The 15939-nt window shown below is 39.0% G+C and overlaps 1 protein-coding gene across 2 annotated transcripts in view; it reads left to right on the plus strand.

The window, feature by feature from the left end:
* Positions 1–11156, plus strand: part of PTCHD4 (patched domain containing 4) — a 79783-nt gene extending 68627 nt beyond the window's left edge. For both annotated transcript variants that reach the window (XM_017813001.1, XM_017813000.1), the window contains exon 3: positions 8744–11156. In XM_017813001.1, the coding sequence (XP_017668490.1) occupies positions 8744–10377 (1634 nt within the window). In that variant the 3' untranslated portion in view covers positions 10378–11156. The remainder of the gene's footprint in view (positions 1–8743) is intronic.
* Positions 11157–15939: the final 4783 nt, after the last annotated feature.

Below are 15939 nucleotides of genomic sequence, written 5' to 3' on the forward strand. Positions count from 1 at the left end.
GTTTTACGAGTTGTTTTTCTTTTCTCTCCAGGTCATATTGACCTTACACTGTTTTCTCTTAATTAGCTCGAATCATTTTCTCAATTTATCACATGTATAACTTCAGAAATAGGTCCCATTCCTTCAAGCACTCCTTCACTTTCTTTATTAGCTCAAACTTACAAGTGCACTGGTCATTTTTTGGGTGTATATTCTTTTACACCTTCTATTTACTTCTTCAAATATTTAACCACTTTTGCTTTTCTTTGAAGAATTCACAATTGCTCCCTCTCTGCCAGAAATCAGCAAATTACCAAATTTATTATTTCTGTAATGATTCAAGTATAGATTATTTTTGCTGGATGCCAGAATCTACACTTGATCAAAGCATTTTCTTTCTTGAAAGAAAACTAGTACCTTATTCTTTTGGATGTTACCGAACTATCAAATCCAGGTGATGAAGTGTTCTGATCAGTGCCACAAATCCCTCCTACGCTTTTAGCATAAATGAATATATAATAAATTCATCAATGATTTGATCTAAATTCATTATCTTGTCTTCTATGTCACTTAAACTCCCATCAATGAACGGCAGATTCCATATGTGCAGTTCTTGTTTACAATGTTCCTTAAAAGGCTTAAATGAGAAACAGCAAAAAGTGCATTTTAATTCATTGCTAAGCACAGCAGAAAACTAAGCAGGATTCCAACTTTATGTACAATTTGCAAGCAGTATACGTTAGCTCAAACCTAAATCTCCCATAATGAGGTGTGCAGCCCAATGACTGATCACATCCATTGAAATATTCTCCGTGTTCAGCTCTATTTCAATGCATGGGGGGACGGGGGTGGTGTGTTATTAAATATTTCTGTTCCTTCTAACAAGAAGAAGGGGAGCTTCTAAGCATGAAAAATTGTAAAATTTGACCTTAAAATGAACTACAGCAAGTGAACCTTGAATACAAAGTGATGTCACCACAGTTCAGTCAGAAATATGTTTGTGTCTGGACTAGCAGTTCTTTGGCTCATCTCCAGCGCTCAGCCCTGGGCTTCTACCCAGGGATGCTTATGGTGAAGCTCTGGAAAGGTCTTTTCAATATGAAAGATACAAAACTGGATAAGATTCAAAATCAGAGATGCCAAATTCTTGTTAGCACTAATTATTCTTAATTCAAATCAAGATCAAGGTCCCATCATGCTGGTCTCTGTGTAAACAGGGATAACAGTGTTTGGATTGAGAGTCTGCAAAATGAGAAACACAAGCTGATGAAAGATTGAGGATGTGCCTAGAGGATGTGATGTGGTTTAGTCCAGCTCTCATAGTTGTTTGGGCTTCTGCATGTTGTCTGGGACAACATTTATTTTGAGGGGGATGGGAAAGAGTACGGTAAGGGGGCTGTCAAGGACTGTGGAACTAATTGACTGAAGAGGGAACATACCAGAAAGGAGATCAAAAGAGCACGTGAACCATCACTTTTAATCTGTATTTCCAACAGATTCATGTTAATCTACTGTACAGACTGGTGTTTCTTAGGAAATTGGAAGGCAAGGGAGGAACTCAGCTACAACTGCCACATCATTGCACCATTTTCTTCTTCTACAGGCATCTACAGCTATGGCTGTGGTTGAGAAGTTGGCAGAATTTTATGGGAGCAGTGTTGGGCTGATACTGAGATTTCTGAAATATGGCCAAACTAGACAGAATCAAATGTTTGCCTCTCTCCTCAATGCTCTTCAGCCTCAAACATTCATGGGGTTGCTCTCTGCCAGGCTCCACTGAAATGCCCACTAGGAGACTAACTCTTTCATGTTTTGGTCTCATCAGCAATTCCCAGAATTATTTAAAAGGCTTTCAGAAGTGCTCATGCGAGCAGAAATAAGTGCAATTACTTGGAGTACACATGAAGGTGTCAGTCATAGTCTGTATGGTTGGCAGAAGAGCCCTCTGGTGCACTGTTGCTTTTTAAAAGGGGTTTACATTGCAATGGGAATAGGCCAGACCTTGGGAGCTGGAAGTCACCAACGTGTTGAGGCCTGTGAAGTGGCCATAGTCTGGCAGAAACGTTTTTAAGGAAATTAAAATATCTATTAAGCATAACTGATTTCATTTATGATATTTGTGATAGATTTAAGTTTATTTGCTGTATTTGTCTGAAATGCTAAAATCCAGGAATAAAGAAATCTCTTGTGCAGCACTAGAGGTTTTCCTGAGGTCCTTGCCACTAAAGACTCGTGGTTCAACTGGCTGAGGTTTCATTGCACTTGGTCAAACATTCTTGCTATAAAACCCAACTCTGTGAATTAGCCAATTTATTATGATAATGATCTGTTTCTTAAAAGAACAATTCTTCCCTGAATACTTTTTGAGAAGGAAAGGCACAGCAGGGTGTAAACCCCTCTGTCAGCATGTCTGCATAAATCTGATTAGAGAAGAAATTGTGCATGTTGTGGCATCACAAGGAGAATGGACCTAGAAAGGATTTAATTTCTGTCTAGATGCTTTTTACTATCACAAAATACCATTTATCAAATGACATAAAGAATTATAAGTTTAGTCAAAACAAAATTTCTGCAGGAAATTCAGCATCAGATCTTGTGTGTACATTCTATATTTGTTGCTGTAAGTTCCATGACATTCAGAAGGTGTAAATACTATAATATCACTGATAATTCCTACAGCCCAAGGAAACTCCTCTCTTTGGACAATGTTAGTCAGAAGTCCATTGATTCCACAGTTAGACCTTCTGTCCCCAAAATCTGAACCTTTACAGGCATTTTACTGATAGGATGAGGTCTGACTTCACCTCTTGCACTGATATTCTGGAGAAAGAGTAAACCACTAAATACTGTGAGAATGATTTAGTCCCTCATCAGGACCCCTTAATTACTCTAGTTACCACTAAAGCAGCACAACAACTAAAGGAAAAGTAAATAAAGAAGAAATGATCAACAATCCTACTATGTGAACAATTCAATTACAATCATTTTACAAGTATTTAGACACGTAAAATTAAAATCATTCTTTTCCTACCTACATTTCAGATTAGTTTTAAAAAATATACTCTATCTTTTCCTTATCCTTAATCAAGCTGGGAATTTTTTTCTCAGAGTTGTAGTTAAGGTCCAGTACTTAATCTGGATGCAGTGTGCTGAGATTTACCTTTATGGAAGGACCTAGATTCGGAACACATTTCCTTGTGTATCTTACTGCTACTTGAAGTATTACCAAGCTTCAGATTCTCTTTGCCTTCTGCATCAAAGACCCCAAGGATTTACTGATTCTCCTCAAAGAAGTAGTTTAATAATTTTTTTCTATTTCTTCTTCCCTCTCTGAGATATGGACAGTCCTTGGTGACTGTGATTAATTTGTTTAATCTCTGTGCTTCATTTTTTAAATATAAGTGAGGATACTAATATTAATGACACTAATATTAGTGATTTAGCAGAAGAACAAATGCATCCTACATTACACTGTGGTGGGATACAAAGCTCCTCCTCTGTGAGAAAGTGATGATGTGAGCCTAAATTATCTACAATGGGGTCCCCAGCATGAGATCCACATTGTCCTGCTGGAGCTAGTCCAGAAAAGAGCTAGGAACATGGTCTAGTGGAAGGTGTCCCTGCCCATGGCAGGGAGTTGGAACTAAATGGTCTTTATAGTCCCTACTAATTCTAGGATTCTAGAGTTCTGTGCTTCAGTATCCTACTACTGTACATGGCCCCTACTATCACAGGGTATTGATTAGATAAAACAAGATGAGTTTTTCCAGGATATGAATTGGCCTCTCTACTACCAAAGAAGGAAAAAAATCTTCATGTGCCCTGTTTGCTTATTCATGTGGAAAAAAAAAAAGTCATTTCCACAAATAAAAGAAAGTTTTTTTCCAGTAGACTCACGCAAAGAATTTTAATGTAAAATTATACTTACTGCCTACCATTATGATTTAAAGGTAAGCTGTCTCTGCATCCTTTGTAGACATGGAATGTTTACATGTGTTGCTGTTAATGAAAACTGACTACAATATTTGGGTTTCTTAGTGCAGAAATGCTGAGTAAAGCTGTGCTATGGCACTCACTTCTAAGACTTGTTGGAAATATAACATAGATAACAAGGTTATCATCACATCGACTGCTATCACCTATAGCAGCAAATAATCTTCTTTATGTGTTTATCCAAAAAAAGTGCAGAGTCATTCTGATCTTCCTTCCTAGAAAGTTTACAAAAGCTGGCAGTATCCAGCCTCTCCTTCTAGCAGTGCCTCATGGCTTCAGACTGCAGTCTCAGTGGACATTATGTGGAGTGACAAATGCAGATCAAATTCCGGTGCCAAGAAGCTGACTGGTTGTGGCAGAAGCAATAGCTAAACGCTGAACAGGCATGCTTTGGTTAAGAAAACAGACAGAAGAAGACAGACTGGTTTTCATGCTTAAAGAATCCTAAGCATCTTAAGTCAAATTTAGGTAGGATGGCTCGAAAGTAAGAGACCTCAGGAATCTGAATAGGATCTGCCTTGCAGCATTGACAGGATGTAGGATGTACCTACATTAACATTTATTAATCTAACCTTTAGACTTGTAACGAAGAAGACTTTTTGACCCTCTTGTATAGTGTGTTCCAGTGTTTAATGAACCTTAAAGAAAGAAAGATTTGTTTTTTCTGGTGTCTAAGTTAAATGGGGGGGGGGTTTGTGCAAATGAAACCATGTCCTTCTCCAAGTAGAAATGAGAAAGAATTGATTTCTGTCCTCTTCGTAATAACTTATTTCATGTTGAATGTTGTTGAGTTACTACTGACGTTCCAGTCTATATGGGAAAAGAGTCCAACTGATTCAGTTTTTCTTTACGCTTTTCATTTTTAAATAAAAGGCCATTGTTTGCTGGTTTTATTCCTCAGGGTATTCACCCTAATTTTTCTATTTTTTTTTAAATGTCCCCACTCACAGCAGGGTTCTGGAACTAGATGATCTTTAAAGGTCCCTTTCAACCCAAATCTTTCTACGATCCAATGAAAATGCCATGCCCCTTTTCAAAACATCACTCCAGTTCTCCTTTTTGAAGATACATACTTTGCTGCTTCTCTCCTTTCTTCTTGGACCATCGCATCTACTTTCATTCTCTAAGATGACTTCTAATAGTTCTGAGATTGCTTTGGCTTAATTTTTAATTGATTCATTTCTCCAGGCTCTTCCAGCTTGAATAAGTTTAACTCAATCAAGTGGTCTTTAATCTGTTATTTCATTCTTCTTTTTTCTATCCCTATCCTCTTCAAACTTATTTTTAATATCTGCTCACAATTAATCTTTTGGTTTTGGATTTGGGGCAGAAAACACATTATTTATTTCCATCTTCTCTGCAGCCTCCCTTACTTGCTCTCTTAACCTCACAGGTAATGGGATAAAAATTTCTCCTCTCCTTTTCTCTTAAGTAGTCATAGGCCATTGCCTGTCTGGCAAATAAAAAATTGCTGTACTTCATTTGTGTCATGTCAGTACCTGAGAAACTTGGCCGTTTTGACCCAGAGCCAAAGACCCTCTGAACCTTCCTAGAACTGCTCAGTGAACTTCACTCTCAGTGTTGTCAGTGACATAACAATGCAGCTGAAGGAACAGAATTTTACAGAGTGGGTGTGGCGTTCGAATCACCAGAATTGTCAGATAATGTTCAGAAAAAAAATGGATTTGTATCCTTGTTGGGGAAGGGGGATAGACTTGTTTATGTGGGGAGAGCAACAGAGGCTGACTGGAAAATTTGGTATCTAAGTAATGATGGGGCAAAACCAGTCAGGTAAAGATCTTCTTCTGGCAGCAAGGAAATTACTGCATTGTATTCTCCAGTATCTGTGTTTGTGTGATAGAACTGAAGTTATTTGTAAAAGGGGGATAAGTTGAAATTTTGCGTTTGTGTATTAACTATCCTAAGAAAATCAGTGCCAATTTTCATCCTCAAAGAAGTTACAAAATTAGTATTTTTTTCCTTAAGTTACTACTTGTTCTATTTGCAAAAAAGTCTAGAGTTTAATTACAGTATTTTAATTTTCAATATTTTCACAAGTCATTAGTGTATACTCTTGGGTATTCCTTTTTACGTATGTTTGACAATATAAAGCTCCTTTCTATTACTCATTGCATACCTACCCTAAGTTTAAATGCACCCAGGAATTCTTCACTGAGAGTGTGATATGCTAAAATTTTTGGATTAATAACAATAAAAACATGACAAAGATACAACTGTGAACATAAACTTGCAGGAGGGCACATAAGTGAGATTTTTGAATAAGCAGAGAAAAACCAGTATTACTGTTAATTGTTGATAGAGCTGTTAGAGCATTGCTTCACCCAACCCGGTGCTGGAGCATGTCCAGAGAAGGGCAACGTAGCTGGTGAAGGGTCTGGAGCATAAGTCTGTTGAGGAATCACTGAGGGGGCTTCTCTACAACTCCCTGAGAGGAGGTTGTAGCCAGGTGGGGGTTGGTCTCTTCTCCCAGGTAAGAAGCAACAGGACAAGAGGAAGTGGCCTCAAGCTGTGCCAGGGGAGGTTTGCATTGGATAATAGGGAACATTTTGTTTTCAAGCACTGGAAGAGGCTGCCCAGGGAAGTGGGAGAATTACCATCCCTGGAGGTATTAAAAGATGTGAAGATGTGGCACTGAGGGACATGGTTTAGTGGTGAACGTGGCAGTGCTGGGTCAACAGTTGGACTCCATGATCTCAAAGGTCACTTCCAACTTAAATGATTCAATGATTCCTATACCATTAAATTTAGCCATGCCAGGACATGGGCACTGGAAGTGATGACCAGCCAGTCTGGTCCACACACTGCAAGGTACTTCGGCACTTGCTTTAAGGAAAGTGTAAGAATGTATCCAAGTCACTGGATTCTGCAGCTTTACACAGCTGAAGGAGCCAATTCTTTCTGCTTGGTGGTCTGAAAATGACAGTGTGCAATGACAGCTGTGCCAACGACAGCTGCGCCTTGAGAATTTGAGCAACTCACCCTAAACTTACCAGGGAATTCAAGGTCCCTCCTGAACTGAGACGCTGATTCATTAGAGAGCAACATTTCCACGCAGGCCTTTTGCTAACTACAAGACTTCTGTAGCACTGTAGGTTTATCTTTCACTGGGGACACCGATTTGCAGTAAAGCAGGTAACATTCACAGAACCTGACAGTTTATGCTGTAATTTTCCGTGTCTAGAATGGCTGTCAGGAGTCTGCTTTGGGCAACATAAGCAGCTGTATGAATCCCAAACAACTTAAATCTAAAGACAAACTCAACGGTCCTTTAGTTGTACATACTTGGTTATTTGCAAGTCTACTGTTGTCATATTTCTGCTTTTGATACAAGAAAATTGCCTTTGTGCATGCTTTGATTCATGCAATTCTTCTACTATAGAAAGTGAAGGCCCACAAACAGAGGCAATTTGCTTCTACTTCTTCTCCTGGTCAGTAGTGTCTTTCCTTACATTGGCCAGAACTTTGTCAGGGCTTGATCCAAAGTGCAGAGAACTGTCCACTTTCTCATCAAAGCCCAAATTGGTGTTTTTATTTGTTGACCAACATTTTTATTTGAAAGCCAAGCCATTTTGGCTCCTTTTTTTGAATGTTAGTTTTTTTATTTTCCCCCGAATTGAAATTCTCTAATGGGGGAAGAAAAAAATAACGTGTATATATTTTTGTCAACATATGCATTGTAGGAATGTGCATACATAATGAATAACTTTACTGGTTAAACCTAAACTAAACTAGTTAAACTAGTAAGATCAGATTCTGATCTTTGTTACCATTCTATCAAAAAATTTAATAGTTGTAGACTTCATAGACTGTGACTGTGATAAGTAAAATGAAAGTAAATCTGTATTAAGCATTAATTTATTAAAAAATCATACCCAAAAATATTTCTCAGGATGGAATATGAAGTAAGAATATGTCATGGAGCACTGAGCAGGTCTGACTTTTCTGACTGTCCTCTCATGTGAGCTAAGAGAATTCCTTGTCATCAGGAGGAGCTCTGGATAGCTGAGAGAGAAAGAGACAGAGGAGTTATAATCATAGAAAATAAACCCCTATGTTTTCCAGACAATTAACGTGGACCAATGACTTAGCCATTACCACTAGCATGTCAACTTTCATATAGTGTGAAAACTTGTGTACCATCACTGAGGAGTTCCAATCTCACTCAGTAGAGAGAGAATCATGATCCAAATTATTCTGGTTATTTATACTTACAGTATAATTTCTCCTCCATCCAGCATGAAGAACCAAGATGTTCCCACTCATTTCTCAAACAATGCCTTTAATTTATACTCTTTGGAAGAAAATGTTGTTACTTGTGTTTTTAAGTGTTTCAAATTGAATCCCTTGAGCCTTGAAAGATGTAGTGGGATCCACAAGGAATTTTAAGAATGAACCCAAGGCTTGAAGCAAACTTCATGTTCTCCTATATTTACAGTCCCTTTGGGAACTAATTCAATGTCCATTAAAATCAAGGAATGTTTTTTAAACGTTTTTTCATACTTTCTTTTCTGAGCATGGAGAGTCTCAGAATATCAGGCATGTTAATCGAAGCGCCTGCATATGAATTCTTGTATCCAGCTTTAGACAGAAAGTTCACAATTTTCCATTTGTTTAACTGGAGACAAAAAAAAAAAGAACAAAACTTAGCTGACAATTTTTTTTTACTGTTGGGGGATGAAAAACCTGCAGGATGACTGGACCTCCCCCCTTACATATATGCACATGTATACACTTTGTTTTCTCATTTCAGGTCATGGAACCAAAGGAGTGTTTGAACTTCTTTCAGGATGGCGTCGAACCAGAGAGAATCTGCCATTCAAGGACCGGGTAGCAGATGCCTACTCAGATGTCATGGTCTCCTACACAATGACAAGCTCCTTGTATTTCATAGCCTTTGGCATGGGTGCAAGCCCTTTCACCAACATCGAAGCTGTAAAAGTCTTTTGCCAGAACATGTGCGTCTCCATCCTGTTGAACTACTTCTATATCTTCTCCTTCTTTGGCTCCTGCCTGGTCTTTGCTGGCCAGCTGGAGCAGAACCGTTACCACAGCATCTTCTGCTGTAAAATCCCTTCAGCAGAGTACCTGGACCGGAAACCCGTGTGGTTCCAGACCATGATGAACGATGGCCATCAGCACACTTCCCACCACGAGACCAACCCATACCAGCACCACTTTATCCAGCATTTCCTCCGAGAGCACTACAACGAGTGGATTACCAACATCTATGTCAAGCCATTTGTGGTGATACTGTATCTCATCTATGCCTCTTTCTCCTTTATGGGGTGCTTACAGATCAGTGACGGAGCCAACATCATCAACCTTCTTGCCAGTGAGTCTCCAAGTGTCTCCTATGCCCTCATACAGCAAAAGTATTTCAGCAACTACAGCCCAGTGATAGGCTTCTACATTTATGAACCTCTGGAGTACTGGAATGGTACTGTGCAAGAAGACCTAAAAACACTAAGCCAGGGGTTCAACACAGTGTCCTGGATTGAACAGTATTACCAGTACCTTCGGGTGGATAACATCAGTGCAACCAACAAAAGTGACTTTATCAGCATCCTCCAGAGCTCCTTTTTAAAAAAGCCAGAATTCCAGCACTTCAAAAATGACATAATTTTCTCCAAAGCTGGAGATGAGAACAACATAATTGCTTCTCGTTTGTACCTTGTGGCCAGGACTAGTGAAAACACACAGAGGGAAGCAGTGGAATTGCTGGAGAAGCTGAGGCCACTCTCTCTTATACAGAGCATCAAGTTCATTGTGTTCAATCCTACTTTTGTTTTTATGGACCACTACGGTTTATCAGTAACTATGCCTGTCCTGATTTCTGGTTTTGGCATCCTCCTGGTGTTAATACTGACCTTTTTCCTGGTTATCCATCCTCTGGGAAATTTCTGGTTAATTCTCAGTGTCACCTCAATAGAGCTGGGTGTCCTTGGCTTGATGACCTTATGGAATGTAGATATGGATTGCATTTCTATACTGTGCCTTATTTACACTTTGAATTTTGCCATAGATCACTGTGCACCCCTGCTTTATACATTTGTACTCGCTACTGAGCACACCCGAACTCAGTGTATAAAGAACTCCCTCCAAGAGCATGGGACAGCCATTTTGCAGAACGTTTCTTCTTTTCTTATTGGGTTGGTCCCCCTTCTCTTTGTGCCTTCAAACTTGACCTTCACACTGTTCAAATGCTTGCTGCTTGCTGGCAGTTGCACACTTCTGCACTGTTTTGTTATTTTGCCTGTCTTTCTAACCTTTTTCCCACCTTCAAAAAAGCACCACAAGAAAAAGAAACGGGCAAAAAGGAAGGAACGAGAAGAGATCGAATGCATAGAGATTCAGGAGAATCCTGATCATGTTACAGCAGTCTGAAAGGTTTAGAAAAAATAATAGTATATTCTCTTTTTAAAAAAGTGTTGCACAGAGATGCAGGGAAAATAGAGCAAAGATCTCAGCTGCTTGTGCTGGCCAGGTCTGACAAGGCAAAGGAAGATCAAGAAGGGGTATTCATGACACCTCAAGGTGCAAACTTTTTTTAACAAAAATAATGAAAGTAAGATAATCTCAAATGTTTTCTTTGAATCCTCATTCTCCACCAGGGAAGAGGCTGTTGGTCATTAAGTGTTCCTGAATCTTAAACTGTAGCTCTAATGCAAATTGCTTAATTTGTCTTATGTAGGCCTGAAGCAAGGGTGAAAAAAAATAGTTACCATTAAGTAAAAAGTAGGGAAAAGGCAGATTTTTTTGATAAAATTGTCCATGGAAGAGAAGAAGAAACAACATTTAAAATGAGAAAAGGTTACAAGACCAAGAGAGATTAAAAATGCCATGGCACTCTTTTTCTAATTTTCTTGAGCAAGTTCGTTAAGATGAAACCTATGCACTTGGGAAGTAAATGTTTAAAACAATCTAAGCCAAAGTACTTCCCAATTCCAGTATACCATATATATCTGTAACACCACAGTTAGAGCATTATTGCAAATAGGGTTGGCAAAGCTGAGGGATAGAGGTACTGTTTATATAGGAGAAGAAACAACCATAGCCATTTGGAAATTTAACATTCAGTTCCTTTATATAAAACATCATTGTTATCCCGAGGTCACAGCTGGTAGTTAATACCATACACACATTTTAGTATTTCTGAATTGTGAATTTCCCCTCGAACTAACAGATCTCACAAAATTAACACAGACTATCACCCCTGCAGAAGTGTTTGCAGTTCCTGCAGTGTAACACTTTTGAATTCTAATTTACCAGAGTTGACATGAAATACTGAGTATTAATCAAGCAGGAGCTTTAAATGTAATGATGGATTGCATATCACAGGCATAACATGATCAGGTAACAGCTGAGTCAGCTCTGGAGCACCTGCACAGTATTATCACTATATATTTGGTCCAATGGATGAAGGAATGTGTTTGCTGGTCCCTGCAATATGCTGCAGGAAGTGGGATTTTCCCCTTCTTTAAGCAAAATGTCAGTCAAATAATTGCCAAAACACACACACACACAAAAAAAAACCTTGTAAAGGTTTGCATGGGGTTGGATCAACACCTAGTTCTAAAAAGACAGATTGGTCCCCTTTCTGGTGAAATGTCTTTTTTATTATTATTCCTAAATATTTGAGTGTTCATCATCTGCAACATAAGCCTTTGTTATGGCTGTTGAAATTTCACAGGAGAGTGCAGTAAATCCGCAGTTACTCTGTGACACTAGAAATTGTACTGTAAAGGACTATGAATGACTTTCTCTGCTTTGTAAACTATTCAGCTTAGTAGCCCAAGGGAAGGGATGAAAACAGATCCAGCCATTTCAGTTTGCTCTCGGCCCAGTGCTGCACTGGACCTTGCCATGTCGGTCTCTCCTTTCAGTATTTTAAAAGGGCTTGCTTTTTACTCTCTGGAATATGGTATAGCATCACCTCCATGAGTAATGTCTTCCTGAATCTATAGTATCCATGAGGACACTATGTAAAGATATCACTATATGGAGTGTTTATGTCTACTTTGTATTACTTGTGGGTACCTTTAAAAGATTATCTGGAAGCTGTTTGCCTTCCAAAATGTATATACATGTCTATATGTGGCTGACAACTCAGTCTCAAGCCTGCAGAGTTTGCTGATGAGGGTGTGTACATATGTTTTACTAAAAAGCTCTCTGCAAGACATTAATTCTTTGCTATGTGATATGTTTCACCTCTTCCTACTGTTTTGTGATTAGGGAGAGCCAGAAAAAATTCACCTGCAGCACAAAGAAAAGCCATTTGAATGCCAGTTCTAATGTTCATGAGCTGCTTCTGTTTCCAAGGAATGCAATTTCACCTCCTCTCTATACTTTCTGTACTTTGCCATTATCATTTGCCAAAAATGACCTCTGTGTTTTAGGAGTGGTCAGAGCTCTTGATTGTTTGAGGAAACTTTTGAGTGCAACAGGTATTAAAGAAAGATAAACTTTCTAGAAAGGCAAAGCTTCCAAAGTTTGAATCCAGACCTAAACTTCAGGGGTAGACAGATCAAGGTTACCGGCTTGACCCAAAATATTCAAGGGTCAGCTGCAAAACCAAGATCTAGGTAGTTTAGTAAGATTTAGGAGCAGGGGATGTTTTAATGTTGGGTTATGGCTCCGATGTGTCTCTAATTGGGAAGTATTTACTGACCCTGATTCCCACCTTGAAGACATTGTGTGATATCCATCCTTTTTAGGACAGCCCATTATGAATGTCAAGCTTCCCATTTTCTCCACTGTCCATGCAAAACCTGGATTGTTGTAGCACTGTGACTCTTGGTTATCACTTCTGGAGCTGTTACCTGGGAAATTCCTGGTCTTCTTTTGCATTCTGGGGATGTCTGTCATGCACTGTATTGAGGAAAATGGCACTTTCCAAAGCCATCACAGCCAGGATTCATCTCATCTAACTCCAGACACTGACAATGTAGATATTTATATCTGAACTTCCTTTATGGCCATGAGAGAGGGACAGACCCTTCTGATCCCTTTTTTAGGTTGTGCATTGGGAGTAAAAAATCACACTTTTTCAAATGCAGATTTCTGTCCATTGGTGATCAAGGAAGCTCAGCACAATTAGTTCAAACACAGACATGGGTTATGCAGACTCATCCAGAGATGGTGAGATTAACCCCACTTGAAATGGCCAAATATCAAGTGAAAGAGCAAAGATAAAAACCATTGAAACTTGCCTCCCAAGCTTCTATTTTAGGGATAAATCCCAGGAGTAACTCAGCTTAAATTTTATGTTTTGCTTATGAGGCTTTTATGCAGAACAGATTGTTTAAAAATTGTCCCTGGAATTCTCCCAGCAGAGAATGGTGAGCCAAGAAATTAGATGTCAATATTGAAGGTGTGCTTACATGAATGAACTAGAGTTTGATGAAGTGTCAAATCAGCTCCCCTCAACATCACATACATGCAGGAGCACTTGTATAACAGAGAACTGATATATAGATCACACACTGGGACTAGAAGCCTTTTATTTCCATACCAATGCAGGAGTGGAGCAGAAAACAAACCATATCTTCCATGGTTGTCATTGGTTATTTTTTGCCAACCATTTTCCACATCCATCAAAAAAAAGACCAGTGTAGCTGTTACTTCTGCAGATACATTGGTCTCTGTGGAACAAGGAAAGCTTTCACTTCAACCTAAAAATAGATTATTTTCTTCTATAACCCAGTTCACACTGGAATAATTTTGGGACAGATAGTCCACATTATTTAATTCCTTCTCCCTTTTTTTGCTTATTTTTCTTTCAGTCCATTTAAAAAAAAATTATACCTTTTCTGTAGAACTTTTCCAGCTCAGCTGGAGCTACACCTTTGAAGAAAGGGCACAGCTCATGCAAAGGAATTTGACACTGATAAATGCTGCATATTTTTTCCCAGTTATCATAACTCCCCTGCAATACTGCACATATTCCTTTAATGTCTTATTTTATATATGGTCTAGATAATCTACCAAGAACCCTCTGTCCATCTCCTGCTTTGTTTGGTTTCATTCCCTTGAAGTATATTGGTTTGAATTCATTGTTGAGATAACTCTGTTGAAGTCAGCAGATTTATTGCCATGATATATCTGACTTTGCATGCTTTCTATCCAGTAAGAAGTGAAATCATGACAAATGAACCTCTTACATTGTTGATGTGCTTGTTGAACAATATATCTGTCTATACTCTATAGCCATTGTTGCATGCTGCGTTCAGGAGGCTGCAATGAAGGTATATTTCTAGACACTTTCCTCTGTGGGCTACTTTGACCTTGATCTATTCACTGTCTTTTTTATTAGAGTTAAGTCTTCAGCTCTATAGTGCAGTACTTGATATAGGTTTGGATTAGATTTTTGGAAGAAATTCTTGGCTGTGAGGGCGGTGAGGCTCTGGCACAGGTTGCTCGGGGAAGCTGTGGCCGCCCCATCCCTGGAAGTGTTCAAGACCAGGTTGGATGGGGCCCTGAGGAACCTGGCCTAGTGGAAGGTGGCCCTGACTGTGGCAGGGGTGTTGGAACAAGATGATCTTTAAGGTCCCTTCACACTCAATCCATTCTATGATTCTACATTTTGTAAATTTATTGCCTAAAAAAGCATCATACTTTTTATGGCCAAGATAGGTATGGCACCTTATATGCATAATTTAAAGAGTTAAAATTCAGGATTATTGTTCTCAACCTTTTAGTTCAAACAATTTCTCTTCAAAATGCTAATATCTATTGAAGTTCCTTAAAAAAGTCTAGTTCTGAAATTTTCTCCAATGGGGAAGAAAAGAACCGGGGGGAAGGAAGAAATATGCAGTTAAGTAGTTGTGTAATCAGTGTTCTTTTTTCCCCAAAGGCTTTCACTGCTCTACTCTTAATTAAGTCACACTGAGTAGTGACTCTAGCATAATTAAGATTTATTTCAATGGAGTTATTCCATATTTCATTGTGACAAAAGCTTGGCTTATTGTCTTTATGCAAGCACCATGCTAAGTCTCTGATTAATTTTTCAGTAATTATAAACTTTAATAAGTTATTTTTCATTGCAACACTAGGTTTTTGAGTACCTCAAGCTCTCATTCGATGTTCTAGGAAACACTGTAAGGAAGTAAAGTTAGTCAGTCAGCGAGCAAGAGATGTTGTGTTGGGGAAAAGGGATTCTTCACAGAGGCAGCATATACTCCAACAAGGCTTTAAATAAAAAATGATGCTCAGGATATCTCAGATGATTAATGTGAAGTGGAAACCAAGTGAAACCTTGTTGGGAGGGTAGTGTAATCAAATCACAGACAGAAAAAACTTTGATTTTTCTTCCAGAACTTCTTACACAAGCAAGAAGGCGTTTGAACAGGGAAGGAAACTGAATACAGAAAGCAGCTCATCTATCACTTGAAATGATTCATTTCACTGTAGTCTTACATAAGCAGTGCCACAGACCAAGTGAGTGCAGGTTGTCCCACCTCAGCATGGGCCTCTTCGTGTCCTATTTTCCATGTACAGCAAGGAAGGGATTCCATCTTTGGTTTCACACGCCCTTGGGGAGGAGATTCAGAGCTGCTTCCTTGCCTGACAAAACTGTGTGTGAATGAGAGCTGAAAGATGAACACCACACTGCAAGCACAGGTACTGCATGCTCCCCTTGTTCTCTCCCCACCTTCTCATGAGCAGCAACACCATGAACTCTTGGTACCAAACTCACTAAGTGCCAGCATTCATAATTTCCCCGGGAGTAACCTGGAATTTGTGATCACAGCAGTTCACAAGCTGATAGATCTCTGACCAAGAAGACTTCAGGGACTTTTTTAGAGGTTTTCTTTGAAAGATGCCCACTTCTCACTACAGAGCCTCTTACCTCACCTCACCTGCCCAACACTGGAGAGGTGCAACTTGTTCTGACATGGAAGTCAGGTAGAAGAAAGTTTTCTGGAAAGTTTTGCTTTTAACACTCAA

The sequence above is a fragment of the Lepidothrix coronata genome, unplaced genomic scaffold (assembly GCF_001604755.1).
Source record: "Lepidothrix coronata isolate B3197 unplaced genomic scaffold, Lepidothrix_coronata-1.0 Scaffold39, whole genome shotgun sequence".
Lineage (NCBI taxonomy): Eukaryota > Metazoa > Chordata > Aves > Passeriformes > Pipridae > Lepidothrix > Lepidothrix coronata.